Source organism: Somniosus microcephalus, chromosome 1, assembly GCF_052327205.1.
Source record: "Somniosus microcephalus isolate GS21.2 chromosome 1, FLI_Smic_1.0, whole genome shotgun sequence".
Taxonomy (NCBI): Eukaryota; Metazoa; Chordata; class Chondrichthyes; order Squaliformes; family Somniosidae; genus Somniosus; species Somniosus microcephalus.
The window spans coordinates 179,414,460-179,432,396 of record NC_140987.1 but is presented as its reverse complement, the minus strand read 5'-3'; the positions used below and the strand labels follow the sequence as shown (position 1 = coordinate 179,432,396).

The 17,937-nt window shown below is 42.9% G+C and overlaps 1 protein-coding gene across 1 annotated transcript in view; it reads right to left on the bottom strand.

The window, feature by feature from the left end:
• Positions 1 to 1,118: 1,118 nt before the first annotated feature.
• The window catches only part of LOC147124487 (solute carrier organic anion transporter family member 4C1-like), a 173,458-nt gene continuing 156,639 nt past the window's right edge, over positions 1,119 to 17,937 (bottom strand). Inside the window, exons 10-13 of the mRNA XM_085987777.1 lie at positions 16,907 to 17,073; positions 13,967 to 14,031; positions 9,838 to 9,975; positions 1,119 to 3,393 (exon numbers count right to left, since the gene is read on the bottom strand). Coding sequence (XP_085843903.1) covers positions 3,212 to 3,393; positions 9,838 to 9,975; positions 13,967 to 14,031; positions 16,907 to 17,073 — 552 coding nt within the window. The 3' untranslated portion in view covers positions 1,119 to 3,211. The remainder of the gene's footprint in view (positions 3,394 to 9,837; positions 9,976 to 13,966; positions 14,032 to 16,906; positions 17,074 to 17,937) is intronic.

The window sequence follows — 17,937 nt, the reverse complement described above, 5'->3', positions numbered from 1 at the left end:
TATTCTTACAGGTAAGGAGGGAGGACTAAACTCACATCTGCCAGCAGCCAGTGAAGGAGGGGAAGGTCCCATGACATCAAGCTAACCAAAAATGGTTTGTGGAATGGGGCAGGAGGCTAAAGAAGGAAAAATACCAATAAATGGATGGGGAAATTAATTTCGCTGCTCCAATCCATTAGTTAATAGTATAAGCATAGTATACTCACCCCTAAATTCCCCCAGTGGGAAAGTACGCTGCATGGTGTGGTGCTAAGCCACACAGACCTAGAAGGTCCCAGGCTTAACCAACGTCTGTGTAGAGCTATCTTATTTCAACTGGGGCAGTGGTGGGATTGTGACAATCGTGTTGGAAGGAAGAGAAAAATCAGCCACAGTTCACATTCTGCAACTCACTTTTGAAGCTTACACTTAAAGAACGGCTCCCCCTTCCCTTGGACAAGGTACTGCGGTCTGCTACCACCCAAGGAACCACATTCCAGCACCTTCAGGAGAGGCGTAGCAATAGGTAAAAAAAAATCAAAGATAACATTAGATAACAATAAGTACATACAACAGAAGGGATAATTTCATTTTCCTGACACGGTGCCTTCCAGCCAAGAGTGCATAATGGGAATTTGGGTGCAGACTACATGGATTTTCTGTTTTAAAATGCATCGAGACAATTGTGGGAGTCCACATGTAATTTCTTAAAGGTACTCCTGGTGGCTGAGGCTCTGCACAATGAATGTGCCAAAGTGCATCACAGCCAATTAATTAGTCGGTTGAAGTTTTGTAGACATACGCAACAGCCAATTCCAACAATACATTACTGCATTGAAGTGCCAGCCTAGATTATGTACCTAAATCCTGGAGTGAGGCTTTGAACCTACAGTTTTCTGACTTAGAGATGGGTGACAATGCTATCAAGGTGGCACCATTTATTAACGTAGATTTTATTCAGTGAATAGTAATTTTTCGGTGTGGACTCCACATCGACTTTCAAAAATAGCTGTTTTAACTGTGTCATCTATTTCTCACACCCTCATTAAATGTATACTATTATGTCTGTAACTATACTGGTTATTAAAACTATATTTTGCTTAATGTACACACACAAAAATACTCTAAAGTGCTAGTAATCCAATAAATCTTCTTTATTGCTTAAAATGATCAAATTACAAAAACATTTGTTTTGCCAAATCTTTCAACAAAATAGCAATTGAGAACAGTTCAAAGGTCTTTCATTTACATTTTACCAGAATAGTTACAGTTATATTTACAAATACCTACATGCTCTTGTTTTTTTAAATTCAAGAATACATGGAAGTGAAAAGAGAAATAATCAATGATGGTACATGCAGATGTAGCTGCTTTTCAGATTTTGCTTAGAATATTCAGATTGATTTTATGCATAAAAGTATTTGGTGTGGTGACTGGAACATTCCTTACTTATTTAATTAGTTGGCACAAATAGGTTATGCTGTGGAGAGGTTTAACATGGGCAATTCAGGAACCTAAAAGTAACATTCCTGACTTCACACTCTGACATCTACACTTTTGATGGTTGCGGTGATTTCTCACATTTTGTGGAGCAGAAAATAACTGTGGTGATCAACTTGGCCTGGTACAAGTACGCCTTCTATTAAGACCTTCTGGATTGGCCTTGGACTCTACTCTCACTCCATAGGATGAATCAAACTACCCCTCTCAGTTAAAGGAGGTTCCTAATGGTGAACAATCCTCATGTTTAATACTATTTTGGGGTGTTCTCCCTTGTATTCTTGGTCTTGTCAGTTCTGTGTCAACTGTAACGGAGAGGGTGGGAAACTGATTCACTGTCAGACCTTCCACCAATACTACTCTCATTTGGCTATTTGGAGGTGTGGGAGAGAAAACAAGGGACAACTTTTCCTCCAATTTTATCTCCCTTCCAGGTTAAATTGCTTGACCAATGTTCAGTACCTCTCCACAAGCAACTTGCCTGGGATCAGGTGTTCAGTATTATGGGCAAATTAAACCTGCAACCCAGCACTCTGGCAGTGCTCATTGGGATGCGAACTTGCTGCAGCAGCCAACACTTTTCACTTTTATTTTCTAAATCTTTCTCTCATCTTCTTGTGAAGGATGTATCTCATGCCAGGGTACAGCTCCAGATGCACTGGTGGCTCTCCAGTATCTTATCCAAGTAGCCATTCTTCACATGTGAGCGTACAGATGAGTTTGGAAAACCTCTCAACAAACACCCACACATGCACACTGGCTGTCAAGATAGTGGTCAGGATTGAGACAATTTTTCTTCCCTCCCCACCCCCCAGCCCAAGGAACTTGATGTCAAGTGTAACACCCCTGCTGTGCCCCAGCAGAGATCAGTTGAGCACAGTTTGAGATTCAAATCTGGGACTTCTTTGCTCTGTTTGGCCAATTAACAAAAATGATTATCAAGGCAGCTATGTGAAAGGGCATGGCACTCAGTGCATGGCACCACAAAGTTTGAAAAGAATACAGGAAAATATTAGGTAAGGTAAAGCAAGAAGTGGTAATTAGGTTTTGCCAAGCTTGGGTTATAAAAGTATGTAGCCTGTAGGAGACAATTATTTAATGTGCTTTTAAAGTGGGCTGTAAGAGACAATTGGGGTCAAAGCTGACTTAAAAGTCATATTTAAAGCCGAAATACAATGTGAGCAATTAAATTTATTATAAATGCAACTTCTATAGTATTGTACTCTTAATTTGTTGAAGGACTCCTAGGTGTATTCCATGTGGCAATTTATTTACCATATATATTTTATTAAAGACTATTTTTGGAGGATGCCTTTATAGAAGCTAGATGCCACTTATTTCACACATGAAACATTAAGAGGACAGCTCTGTAGATAGCCACAGAGCACGTCCAGTACCTACAATAGCAGTTTGTGCATTTCACATGCTTTCATATACAGGAGTAAAAGGATGCTTTTTTCCCCCCAATTTCCACCAGGTTTTGTGTTGATCAAAAAATCATAATGGGGACAAGGTTTAAAAAAACAAGATGGCCCCCGACCAGACCCGAACAATTGACCAAATTCACATCATAAATCAATATAATTGCTTGTTTTAAATGGTAGACATACATTTTCATGTATAAGCCCTCCAAGACAGAAATTTGCAATCGTGTCATATTTAAGAAAGAAAAATATATCAAATGAATTTTTTGTCCCTCAGTATGTTGTTATATATTCATTATTGCACAGGTTTAATGGTCAGTATACACATTTCTCCCATCAGTCAGAGTTAAATCCTGGTCCTGGTCCTGGAATCCCCATTGACTACTTGGACCATTAGCAATCTGTTCTGTAACTTCAGCAACCTGTGGAGGTTTATATAGGAAATAAGCTGCAGTAATTGTGAGACTGGAGATCAGTTTGCAAGATGTACCTAGAAACAAAACATGCAGATTAAGATTATGTTGATATAGAATAATACAGCACAGAAGGAGGCCATCATGCCTGTGGTGGTTCTTTAAAAGAGGTATCCAATTAGTTCCACTCCCCTGCTCTTTCCCCATAGGCCTGCAAATTTATCATTTTCAAGTATATATCCAATTCCCTTTTGAAATGTACTATTGAATCTGCTTCCATCACCCATTCAGGCAGTGTATTCCAGATCATAACAACTAGCGGTGTAAAAAAGAATTCTTCTCATCTCCCCTCTGGTTCTTTTGCCAATTATCTTAAATCTGTATGTTCTAGTTATTGACCATCTTGCTAGTGGAAACAGTTTCTACTTATTTACTCTGTCAAACCCCTTCATAATTCTGAACACCTCTCAGTGTCAGCCATGGCTCAATTGGTAGCACACTTAGTAGAGAGGTCACTAACCAGGGGGCATAAATTTAAAGTAATTGGAGTAAAGTGGAGTTGAGGAGAACTTTTTTCACCCAGAGGGTGGTGGGGGAAACAGAAGAGGAGGAAGCAGAAGGAAGGATGCAACCCAGACAGCCCCTTTCTGCCTGGGATATCCGGGATGGAATCATCCCTGTGAGGATGGGAACAGGGACTGCGGGGAGGATGAGCAACCTGGCCACAGCACCGTGGAGCGGGGGGCCATTCAAGTGGGGGGAGTTAAAAGAAATGTTGTAGTGGTAGGGGATAGTATCGTTAGGGGGATAGATAAGAGTTCTTTGCAGCCGAGAGCGAGTGTCCCGAAGGCTGTGTTGCCTGCCCGGTGCCAGGGTTAAGGACATCTCCTCTGGACTGGAGAGAAACTTGGAGTGGGAGGATCCAGTTGTCGTGGTCCATGTTGGTACAAACGACATAGATAGGACAAGGAAGGAGGTTCTGCTGAGGGAGTTTGAGCAGCTAGGGGCCAAATTAAAAAGCAGAACCACAAGGGTAATAATGAGCCACGAGCGAATTTGGCTAGGACAAATAAAATTAGAGAGTTAAATGCGTGGCTCAAAGACTGGTGTGGGAGAAATGGGTTTTGCTTCCTGGGACACTGGCACCAGTACTGGGGCAGGAGGGAGCTGTTCCGTTGGGACGGGCTTCACTTGGCCAGTGCTGGGACTAGAGTCCTGGCGGATCATATAACTAGGGCTGTAGAGAGGGCTTTAAACTAACTAGTGGGGGGAAGGTTCCTAGAGAGCAAATAATAAAAATGACAACAGAGAAGGTCATAGACTTAGGTAGCAGTGGGGAAATTAAAAACCAGAGCATGTCAGGAAGGGGCAGAAGGTATGGAGTAAAAGGTAAAGTAATAAAAAGGGCAAAAGCAGGAACTAAGTGTCACAAAACATATTTGAAAGTTCTCTATCTGAATGCACGTAGCATTCGTAACAAAATAAGACGAGTTAATGGCACAAATAACTACATATGGGTATGATCTTGTGGCCATTACAGAAACATGGCTGCAGGGTGACAATGCCTGGGAATTAAACATACCAGATTATTTAACGATCAGGAAGGACAGGCAGGAAGGAAGGGGAGGTTGGGTGGCTATGTTAATAAAGGAAGGAATCACTGTAATACAGAGAAATGATATTGGGTCAAAAGATCAGGATAATGAAACAGTTTGGGTGGAGATAAGGAATAATAAGGGGGAAAAAACACTCGTGGGCATAGTCTATAGGCCTCCGAACAGTTGCAACTCTGTTGGACGGAGTATCAATCAGGAAATAGTTGAGGCTTGTAATAAGGGAACATCTATAATTATGGGGGATTTTAACTATCATATTAATTGGACAAATCAAATTGGGCAGGGCTGCCTTGAGGATGAGTTCATTGAGTGTATTAGGGATGGGTTTCTTGAGCAGTATGTAACTGAACCGACCAGGGGGCAAGCAACCTTAGATCTGGTCCTGTGTAACGAGACAGGATTAATTAAAAATGTCCTAGTAAAGGATCCCCTTGGAATGAGTGACCATAACATGGTTGAATTCCATATTCAATTAGAGGGTGAGAAGGTTGGATCTCAAACAAGCGTGCTAAGCTTGAATAAAGGAGACTATGAAGCTATGAGAGTGGAATTGAGTAGAGTGGATTGGGAAAGTAGATTAAAGGGTAAGACGATACATGATCAGTGGTGTACATTTAAGGAGTTACTTTACAACTTCCAAAAAAAATATATTCCACTGAGAAGAAAAGGGTGTAAAAGAAAAGACAGCCATCCGTGGCTAAGTAAAGAAATTAAGGATAGTATTCGACTAAAAACAAGGGCATATAAGGTAGCCAAATCTAGTGGGAGGATAGAGGATTGGGAAAACTTTAAAAGACAGCAAAAAATAACAAAAAGATTGATTAAGAAAGGGAAGATAGATTATGAAAGTAAATTAGCAAAAAATATAAAAACAGATAGTAAGAGTTTTTATAGTTATATAAAAAGAAAAAGGGTGGCTAAAGTAAATGCTGGTCCCTTAGAGGATGAGACCAGGAAATTAATGGTGGGAAATATGGAGATGGCAAAAACACTGAATGAATATTTTGTATCAGTCTTTACAGTAGAAGACATTATGAGTATCCCAACACTGGACAAACAGGGGGCTATAGTGGGGGAGGAGCTAAACACGATCAAAATCACTAAGGAAGTGGTACTCGGTAAAATAATGGGACTCAAGGCGGATAAATCACCTGGACCTGATGGCTTACATCCTAGGGTCTTGAGGGAAGTGGCGGTAGGGATTGTGGATGAATTGGTAATAATTTTCCAAAACTCCCTGGACTCAGCAAAGGTCCCGGCAGACTGGAAAACTGCTAATGTAACACCCTTATTTAAAAAGGGCAGTAGACAGAAGGCTGGAAACTATAGACCGGTTAGCCTAACATCTGTGGTAGGTAAAATTTTGGAGTCCATTATTAAGGAGACAGTAACAGGACATTTGGATAATCATAATTGAATAAGACAAAGTCAGCATGGTTTTATGAAGGGGAAGTCATGTTTGACAAATTTGCTGGAGTTCTTTGAGTAAGCAACATATAGGGTGGATAAAGGGGAACCAGTGGACGTAGTGTATTTAGACTTCCAAAAGGCATTTGACAAGGTGCCACACAAAAGATTATTGCTTAAGATAAAAAATCACGGGATTGGGAGTAATATTCTGGCATGGATAGAGGATTGGCTATCTAACAGAAGGCAGAGAGTTGGGATAAATGGTTCATTCTCAGACTGGCAATCAGTAACTAGTGGTGTTCCGCAGGGGTCAGTGCTGGGTCCCCAACTCTTTACAATCTATATTAACGATTTGGAGGAGGGGACCGAGTGTAACATATCAAAGTTTGCAGATGATACTAAGATGGGAGGGAAAGTAGTGAGTGAGGAGGACATAAAAAACCTGCAAGGGGACATAGACAGGCTAAGTAAGTGGGCAGAGATTTGGCAGATGGAATACAATACTGGAAAGCGTGAGGTTATGCACTTTGGCAGGAAAAATCGTAGAGCAAGTTATTATCTTAATGGCAAGAAACTGGAAAGTACTGAAGTACAAAGGGATCTGGGGGTCCTGGTGCACGAAACTCAAAAGGTTAGTATGCAGGTGCAGCAAGTGATTAAGAAGGCCAATGGAATGTTGGCTTTCATTGCTAGGGGGATAGAATATAAAAATAGGGAGGTATTGCTTCAGTTGTACAAGGTATTGGTGAGACCGCACCTGGAATACTGCGTACAGTTTTGGTGTCCATACTTAAGAAAAGACATACTTGCTCTCAAGTCAGTACAAAGAAGGTTCACTCGGTTAATCCCGGGGATGAGGGGATGGATATATGAGGAGAGGTTGAGTAGATTGGGACTCTACTCATTGGAGTTCAGAAGAATGAGAGGCGATCTTATTGAAACATATAAGATTGTGAAGGGGTTGGATCGGGTGGATGCGGGGAGGATGTTCCCGATGATGGGTGAAACTAGAACTAGGGGGCATAGTCTTAGAATAAGGGGCTGCTCTTTCAAAACTGAGATGAGGAGGAACTACTTCACTCAGAGGGTGGTAGGTCCATGGAATATGCTGCCCCAAAAAGCTGTAGAAGCTACATCATTACATAAATTTAAAACAGAAATAGACAGTTTCCTAGAAGTAAAGGGAATTAAGGGTTACGGGGAGCGGGCAGGAATTTGGACATGAGTCTAGGTTCGGATCGGTCATGGCCCTGTGGGTAGCGGAGCGGGCCCAGGGGCTGTGTAGCCTGATCCTGCTCCTATTTCGTGTGTCTAATTCTGTTAGATTCAGGAGATGGTTCTGTGATAGTAGATTGGCGGTTAGGATCAGATCAGCCATGATCTTATTGAATGGCGGAGCAGGCTCGAGGGGCCGATTGGCCTACTCCTGCTCCTATTTCTTATGTTCTTATCCGCCTGCGGTCCCAGTGATCACAACCCCAATTCCCCTTTCAACATTAGTCCCACACCTTACCTTCCCTCTACTATTGACCATCACAGCGTCCTCTTGGCCACAGTGCTGAAATAAAAGTCACCACAAAGCAAATTTTCCAATCCAACTTTATACATCTATCTATCCAATGTGGCATCAAGAAATTAACTCATCACCCTTATGCATGCTCTTAGTGACTGCCTATCCTACCGATGCCACAGAGTGCTTCCCCAGTGGCTGCAGAATGGCTGGTGGAAGGCTGCTGACTTTCAGTGGGGGACACTGCAAATGGCTTTGCTGGTTGACCTTAAGGAGTTGGTGGCTGGTAGTGACAAATCAAGTGATGGTGTTTCTTCTTCTTCTTCTTCTTCTTCTCTCTCCTCTCCCCCTTCTTGGCCAACCACTGGCTGGGCAGGCTGCTTTTCTTGGGTGTGTGAAATGAGGGAGGCACAAGGGTGAAGTTCTGGTGAGGGGAGGGGGGAAAAGCAAGAGCTGCATGCCAGAAGGAGGATAACCAATGAGAATACCAGCATCTTGTCTCCTTTCAGCCCCGCCGCTGGCCAAGGGCTCAGCCATGCCCCTGCCAAGAATGGCCTGCACTGTCTCCTCCAAGGGGGTGAGGTGAAGCTAGGAATGGGAGATGTGCCTCGTGATTGGTACAAATTGTTGATAGGTGAGTGATTGTGCAAGTGGGGAGGGAGAGGGGTCGTGCATTGAGCAGTGTGTGAGGCTAGTGGTGCAGTTGGTAGGAGACGGCTTTTGAAGATGCATTCACTGAGCTTGACCAGTGGTCTGAGGTCATGAAGCTTCTTTGGGCACTGGAGCCAGGTGGTGGGGGTGACATTGCTGGCAGTGACGGCCTCGGTGATGTGGTCCCACATCATTCTTTCTGGAGGGCCTCCTGGCCCCTGTGGGTAGAGGACCTCTCTTGGAGTGTTGACCCCCCTGCACAAAGCTGGGGTGCTGCGTGTGAGACCCTGGGTGCCCCTTCCCTGGCTTGCTGAGCCATTTGTTTTCATGCTGAAGCACTTTTCTCATTTTTTGAGGTTCGGAAGGGAAGTCAGCTTTAAATGCTGAAGATTGCCATTTGGGAATTCTTTTTAATGTTTTATTTTAAAGGCAGTAAGGGCTGGAAACTGCATTTTTTCACTTCATTAGTTCAGAAGGCATTGCTCTTTTAATGCATTGCCCTTTTGATTTCCCACTTATCCCAGCAAACTCCATAGTCTCGTTTCCAGAGGCTGTTAGAAGCTGGAATGCCACTTCAGGACAGGAATTTCGACTCGGATGCCTGCAGTAACACCACCAGAAGGGCGTTACACAGTAAGTTAGTGCTGAGCTAAAAATCTTTAGCCCCCAGTGCGAATTTTTCCCTGGTAGCGCTTCATCCATTTTCAGCGGCCGTTAACCCGAGTTGCTGGTGACACCCACAACTCTCGTGGCAGCCACAAATTTTCCCCCCCATGTTCCAGAGGTGAAGGAATCTTTAAACCACCAAATAGCCAATCTGCAAGAGTAAGAGTAGCAAAACTTCGACATAATAAATTGGTTTTTTTTTAACACCTTTCCCAGCTTATCTCCCTTTACTTTCCGAAAGGCAATGAGTAATGCTGGTACAATTTCCCAGATACTATCAGTTACCCAGTATCTCAGTGATGTTACCATTCTCGAAGTATGACCCTTGAAAGTAAACATTGAAAGGCAAGCCCGTCCTGTCCTCATCTGCTGCACACAATACACTTTTCACCATGAGCTCCTGGATGGCAGGATGGCAATCAGGCTGATTTTTCTTCCATAACCCAGTGTACACTGGTTTGAACATCTCTCCAAGTCCAACTGTAGCAATCCCTACTGCTCCTGTGATTGAAATTAGCTTGGGTGCTTCCTAATATGTATGGCTCAATACCGTATCTCACAGTGTTTTAACTCAATGAGCGATTAAGGAATTTGTCTACATATTCAAGTTTAGAATTCATTTACATCTGTTCATATCCTTCTTAATAAAAACTGAATGGAACACTTACCAATGGCTGTAAGCAGGTAAGCCATTTTTGGGTTGTCATACATCCAGCATGCACCTTGATGGCCACAATCGTCTTCATTCCAAAGGACACAAGAAAGATCAATCACTGTACCAAAGAGAATTGGTCCTGGAATAGTGCCTGTAAGTCAATAAAGGAAAAGGTAAAACAACAGTAATAGGAGTGTTGTCAAGTTTTGGTGAAACGTATGTATGAAAACAAAAACAATCTGTTCAGATGGTAACAATTCCTCTGCTCTTTCTATAGATGTTGTCCAAACAATTGAGCCCTATTCTGTCCTCATCTGATGTCCACAAATGTGGACTCCCATCCGCTTTCTAACCCAGGGCACTAAAGTCTTTTACAGCAAACCTACAACCACCCTGCTAGTATCACATAGTACATCATAGGCCAGATATCAAACCTTGGATCTTTCTAATCAGTACAGCTCAACTACTCACTGCTTTAACCAACTAAGCCATTGGGGTAGCTCAATGTTCCCTCTAATTATTTTTTGGGGCTGCATGGCCCCTTTAACGGGCTGCGTGGCCCATTCAAAATTCCACGCATGCATTATTTCCATTTAAAAGTCGATGAGCCGGCTGCGCAGCCATTGGGGTAGCTATCTATATTTTTAATCTCTGTTGAACATATGCGCTTATTGCTCTGACTGCAATGTTGCTGTTTTGCATATAGTTACTCTTTCAGCACTGGGTGTACTATTTAATGTATAATACCATTTTCTATTGTCTTTGACATTTTCAAACTATCATGCTATACAGTGGCAACATTATTGTGTACTCTATATCATGATTTTTTTTTAAGTTTGTGCCATGAACAACTTATTTCTGTGACAATGTATTTTTTTGGCATTTGATTCAAATAATCCTTTTAAGCTAGAATTCAGTCATTAAACAATTTATCTGGATTTTGCTCCCATTCCAAATTAAACAGTGGGCAACAGACAGGAGGAAAAAGAATTGCACGAAGTAAAAGTTTTAAAAATTATTTTAGCGGGAAAGCATTAGAACAGATAGATTACATTGGGGCAGTAATTCCTCCCCAAACGCGTGAGTACGGAAGGGGTACTCACGCGTCTGGCCGGAGGAAATGCCGGTTTTCAGCATGCACAGCGCATGCGCTGAAAACCGGCATTTCCTCTCCTCTAACCCAAGAGTTGAAGAGGCTAGCGCGTGCGCTGTAGGGGGCAGCGCGTGCGTCTTGGATTTCCTGTGTTTTGGGGGATTTGCGCATGTGTAAAGGCCTCCGGTCTTTACACTTGTAAAAAGCACACGTAAGTATTTATTTTTACAGGTAAGTGGTGTTTTAGTGCAATTTAGAATTTTTTTTCCACAGGTTTATTATTTTAAAGAATCTACAATAAGGTAAGTTTAGTTTTAGACCCTTTTTATTAAAAATTTATTTTTTTCAACAAAAAAAATTGTTAAAATTATTTTTTTTAACTTATTTATACTTAATTTAATGATTGGGATGTTTTTTTTAAATTTTATTTAAAGTTTAAGTACTGTTTTGGGGTGCAGTACTTTTCATGAGTTTGACAGTTCTTACTCTCAAACTTATGAATGAAGTTTCCCCTCCCCTGATTGGCTGAACAGTGCTCACCTGATCCCAGCCGGCACATCGCACTAACTACGCCGCTGGGTCAGGCTAGCACAGCGCGCCGACATCAGAACCGGGCCACTGACAGGAAATCCACTGCGGGCCAGGTTTCAGATGTTGGCGCGCCGGGTAAGTGCACATCGGGGGCTTGCACGCGCGGCAAGCCCCCGACACCAAGTTCTGGGCCATTAAATATAACAAGTAAAAGTGAAGTTAAACGAATGAAAATAGAAGTAAAAGAAAAATGGGAAAGAGAATGGGGAAAGGCAGCAAATTAATTCTTTTAAATTTTTATTTAAAATTGTTTTTAAAGGTTTATTTTAACAGTATAGAATTACTATTATACAACGCTACTCTTAACATCTGAGCATCTTCATTGCTGTAATTTCAGTGTTTGTTTCAGTGTCACAGTGTATAAGTTGAACATTTTTTTTAAAGTGGCTAGCGAGGTAGCCTGGATTTCTCCCACACCTGCTGGCAGTCGAAGAACTAAATGAATGTTTTTGCTTTAGATCAATGATCTGTAATATTTTTTCAAAAACTTCTTTCTGCTCGCCAAGGTGAGGAGATCACTTCTGGAGAATGGAACACTCTTCCACTTTTGTCATCCAGTTTCAGCATTAAGCACTCTCAGACAGAATAAATCTTTCTCTTCTGTCCCAACAATGAAGCTCAGCCTCAGAACAGCTCTGCCATCTCCATCTGTGTGATATTTTCCCATTTCCAATGCCAGCTATTCTCATGGCCCAAGTACGATTACCAATTTGAACTGAACTGTGGCCAGTTTTGTTCATACCCACTTTGAACTGAGTTAAGACTGCCAAATGCATTCCATGCAGGGTCCTTATTGCCAGAAGAGGAGAATTGAATCTTGTATGTCTGCACAGAACGTCATTCTAAAGTCAAGAGCAACTGGAACATGTTTACACAAAACAGCACCAATTTGCTCCCTGCCTAACATTTATCTATCGTATAAACAGAATGACATTTGTACAAATTGGCCCAGAAAATCAACGGGCCACCATCCCAGTGGTTCCACTAGACTCTCACCCATCAGTGCCCTTCAATGCTGCCAGAGCTTGTGTGATCAGCAGGAAGGCACCAAATTTGCATGGGGCTAGCAGGTGCCCATGCCACTACAGGCGCATCTCTGGCACCTGTCCATCACTGGAGTGGCATTGCCCAGGCCCCACCTAGACCCAGTGAGCATTCCTTCAGCCGCCTGTGGAAGAGGAGCAGTGCAGATTTTTTTAAAAGACCAATTGTCGGTGTTAAGGAGTTCAGGCTGTTTCTCTGGTCTGGTCCAGTTGTGCCCATCTGGAGGTCAGTATGCCTCATCTCTCTTAGCGTATTGATTTTCCAGTCCTATACCAGGTCCCAATTGAGCTTGGGATATGGCAAGTTATGACAAAGGGAGTCCACCCCAGCTCCATTCCCTGATATCACTGGCCTTGTAAGGGTCAGCCCGAAACTGAGTCCCTGCCGCTTTATGGTGAGTTCCATGGATTCCTACTGGAATTACAGCCTTAGTCCAACAGAAATTCAAGGAAATTTGGAGCCATTGGGCTCGAATTTCCAAGCCCCGTGGAGGCGGATTTGGAGGTGGGAGTGGTGGGAAAATTGCAAAATCGAGGGGCACGAACCCATCCCACCCCCAACCCGCCTCTGTGCCAATGTCCCAGGAGGTGGGTATCTGACCTGTGCTGGGGGCCACCTCCCCGAGGCGGGAAGGAGATTAGTGCCAATTAACTGCCTGTTAACAGGTAGTTAACAGGAAGTTTTTTGCCCAATCCATATTTTTAGCCCTGAAGTATGGGCTTCCCAACAGCTCCGAACCACGCCAAGTTAGCGAGGCGGGCCGTGGGTCTGCAGGAGCTGGAGGGGTCGAGATGTCCATTGTGCAGGTGAGTGATGGGTGCATGTGTGCAGAGGTAAGTGTGTGAGGTAAGTGTAAAGTGTTTTAATAAGTTTTACTTATCTTTACTTTCTCCTGCAGGCTTCCTTCCTTCAGGTCTCGGGAGTCCCTCAGTTCACTGGCACAGAAAGCAGAATGGCTGCTGAAATGTCAAAAGCTGCAGCATTCTGCTTTCTGGTCTGGAGAGATCTCTAACTGAGTCTGAGTAGAAAGACTCAAGTTAGAAGACAGATTGTCAGTGTTTGACAGCTTCACAGAGCTGTCAAACGCTGATTTTTCATCTGTCAAAAGCTCTTGACAGATGAAATCTCAATCACTGACGTCACCAGTAACCAGGTGTCCCTTGATTGGCCTGCTGAGCCCGTGGGTTGGCCACAAGTCGATGGAGGCGGGACTACAAGCCAAAAAGTGGGAGTCCCGCCTCCATTGATAAAATCCAGCATAGTGTTATGCAGATAGTTCCACTCACTTCATGAATGTCTTACTACACGTGGACCTGTGTGATATTCCTCCATTTGCAAATGAGATTTTAAGACAGTATTTGTTTTATTCTCTGGGTTCATTTCAAATACCAATGGTATCATGGTAGCTTCTCACCTAGGAGCCGCACAAAGACCCATTGAATACCCAATGAAAATGAGCGTTGGTTATCAGGGACACACCTGTAAGCAAATAAAAAAAGGTAATTCTAGTTGATTTTTAGGCAAACTGAATAAAAAAAGGAAAACATAAACTAAGATTTGTCAAAAAAGTAATTATTGCCACCCATTTCCTCCCTCCATATAGACCACTCCATGCCAAGCACTATTCCCCAGCCCAGTAGGTAGGTAGGCAACCTTTCCCTGACTGACAGGAAGAACATGAAAGCATGGGTTGACTCATCATCTTATCTTCCTTTTAGAACAGTTTAGCTGAGATTAGGAACTTACTGCATGGGGAATTGTGTGGCTAAAACCATACCAGTGATCTGTGGTGTGGCTAAAACCATACCAGTGATCTGTGGTGTGGCTAAAACCATACCAGTGATCTGTGGTGTGGCTAAAACCATGCCAGTGATCTGTGGTGTGGCTAAAACCATACCAGTGATCTGTGGTGTGGCTAAAACCATATCAGTGATCTGTGGTGTGGCTAAAACCATATCAGTGATCTGTGGTGTGGCTAAAACCATACCAGTGATCTGTGGTGCACTTACGCCGAAGTTATGACTGTGGAGTGGGTGCAGCATTGAGGAAATTCCTGGCCATAGATTCAGTTTTTTGCACATCTCATTTATTTAATTTAGAAATCCAGTGTCCTAGGCCAAAGATCAAGGGGAACATGAAGATGCAGTTAAACCAAAAAGCACCTTGGTCTTTTTCTTACAGTAAAGGCGCTATATATTTGTGTTGTTTTATAAATTGTGTAACCTGAGTTATGAAGTCACTCCCATTAGAAACTGCCTCAAACAGTTACATCTTTACAGAGTAGAGATATTCATCCCATTCAAATCTCAAAAGCAAAATGTCAGTATGAAAACAACTTGTGTCGCTAAAATATTCCAACAGCAAATATTGTTTTGCAGAAAGTATTTCAATAAACTTCAAAATTGACTTTTAAAGTTCAAAAATCTTCCATAATTTAAAGAGCCAAACTTGATGTCTGAAACCATGCCCCAAGAAATTTGTATACATTTCTGGATATTTTGACCATTTTTCCACAAAAAGGATCCAAGTAGGAGTTATTTTAAATGTGCTTTTATATTAAAGCTTGTTTTAAAGAAGTTAAATTCAATGAGCAGCAGGGTTGGCTAGTGTGTATTGGGGGTGTCGGGGAAGGGTGTCAATTTTGACCAAAAGCAGCCAGAATTTAAAAAAGGGGGGGGGGAAATTCATTAGCGACCATTTTGAGTCCGGTGTGAAATAGTGCCGGCGATCGCGAACTTCAGTTTTAGCACCCCAAGAGGGAAGTGGAGCGCTAATTTAATATCGGGGCGGTGCGTTCTGCAGCACTACGCACTGGGCCACGTAGCGCTGCCGCATGGAAAGGCTCTTCCCCCTCATTTAAAGGGGAGGGGCACATCCACAACTCAGAGGGGCCCTACCTGGACCACCGGGGAGCGGGGAGTGGGGAGCGGTGCCAGCAGCCCGGCACTCAAGAGGAGTGCCGAACTGCCAGATCGCGGCACGAACCCCGCGTTCAAAGATGCAACGGGTTGCAACAAGTAAGTTGGCCGATTTTTTTTTCCCCTGCCCGTCACCTCCCCTTTAGTTAGCGCCCCGCGAGCCTCCTGCCGAAGCTAGAAGGAATGGACAAGCAGAAGCCAGAGGACTGAATGCAATGAGCTCAGGTGTTTTAAATGTCCGGAGGCAGGTCACAAGGCAAACCAATGCTGCTCTCTCAGAAATTCTGTGATGCAAACTGGAAAGTGGCATGAGCTTGGAAGGCATGAGACAGCTAGTTATGTGGGGACTGCTGCTGTAGACAGATTAACTCCTTACCTTCACCCAGTCACAGCAAATGCAGAGCTACTTATTTATAATAGTACATGGCAGCCAGTTGAAGGACTACCATTACGTGAAGGGCAATTTTATTTTATTTTTTGTTCACGGGATGTCGCTGGCAAGGCCAGCATTTATTGCCCATCCCTAATTACCCTTGAGAAGGTGGCAGTAAGCCGCCTCCTTGAACCGCTGCAGTCCTTCTGGTGGAGGTACTCCCACAGTGGTGTTAGGGAAGGAGTTCCAGGATTTTGACCTGGCAATTATGAAGGAACGGCGATATATTTCCAAGTCAGGTGGCAGTGAATGGTCGCAGAAGTACCTGCGCCAAGAGTTGGGTTGGAATATTTTGGTTACACAGGGGTCACAGAAATGGTTCCATCATGTCATTTGGTGTTTTAGTTATAGGCAAGTAGATCAGGGAAGAGGAAGTCTGGGTGACACAATGTTGGATCCATCTCAATGGTCTAGTGCAAGCAGCTACAGAAGTTGCCATCGAGTTGCACAAGTTTTAGGGCTTCCCACAATGTAGAAAATTCAGAGGACAAAGGTGATTGCAGATGGAGAGCTTGCTGGGTCAGTTTTGAGTACAGCACAGGCAAGTGTGGCGGCATCAAGCAGGGCGTGAAATAACCCTTGGGGTTTCACAGCCGAGGGAAGCATGGATAGTACAAATGGAGAGGTTTGGAGAATGTGCAGTTGGGCAACCAAGCCCAAGGGCTCAATGAAAGGCAGACAGAAAGCTCACCTCTCACCTTACGGATGGAGTTTAAAAGGCACCATATGCTGGGTGGATGTGTTCATGGAAAGTATCAAGGTATGAGTTATTTTTAAAATGTGCTTTTATGTTGTGCTGCACCTTGTAAGAGCAATGTACAATACTGGTCCTGTAGGACTGGTCAATACCAAGTATACTGTGTTCAATTCAGATTGGGTAAAAAATAAATATATAAAACGTATTTGCACTTATGATACACCTTATCATATTGACATATCTTGAAGCACTTTACAGAAAGAATTAGCTTCAAAATGCAATGGCTGTTATGTGGGTACTGAATACCTGAGAACAGCTGTTGTGATTGGTGTGCTAGTCATGAATGTTAAAATGACAGAAAGCAAAAAAATTCCCATAAATATGGGCATGTTGCCACACGTAGAACTACATTTTCCTTCATGTGCAACATTAGCTTCAGAAACATTCTGGATACAAGAACACTCGTGATAAACCTGCAATACAAAAGGCAAACACAATTAATACGCCCAGAATTTCCTCACAGCCGCTTCCACTCGGCTGCCGTAACTTCGACGGAAGTGCGGCAGAAACCCTGTTACTGACACACTTCCTGGTGAAGTTACAGTGATTGAGCAGGAGCAGCTCCGAGGAAATTCCCAGCCAATAGGTCACTGATGACATTAATTTTTTAGTTTACATACCTGTATAACATTACTTTGCTATGTACCTGACAGCTATATTTTCATTTTGTTAATAAAGACATTTCAATAAGTGACCCAGTCTGAGATGCATTACAAGGCTGTGGCACAGAGCGGGCAAGACAACATCATCATAAACAGTGACAGCAAATTCTGAAATGTATATGCGGCTCGGAATGCACTCCCTAGTCTACTATTCCGTATAATACATATAAACTTAACTTTATTTGCTATTGTTTATAGAATTTTGCTTTAAACAGCAGAATGTATTTTAAATGGCAATGGTCTGGACTATAAAGCTTCCTGCTTTTTCCAGCATCGAAGCAAATTATATCATATTGAAAGTCACCAGAGTCATATAGAAAATACCCTGGCCTATCAATTTGTTTTCCAACATTTATCAGGCAAAAAACTATAGTCGAAGAAGTCCATCTTTCATCCCCACTCTCTGCTACCATTTCCTGATTCACAGTTTTCTCTTGTTCCCAATATCTTCTTTCAATTCCTACCGCAACTTTCCCTTGTCTTGGTTGGGCTTTACTTTTCTAAATTTCACTCCCTCCCTGAATCTTTCTAATTTTCCAACTTCAAATGCGTTACGTTTTTCCCCCTGCATACTCATCTTTGTCTGTCTCTTGTACTGCAATAATGTCATTTCTG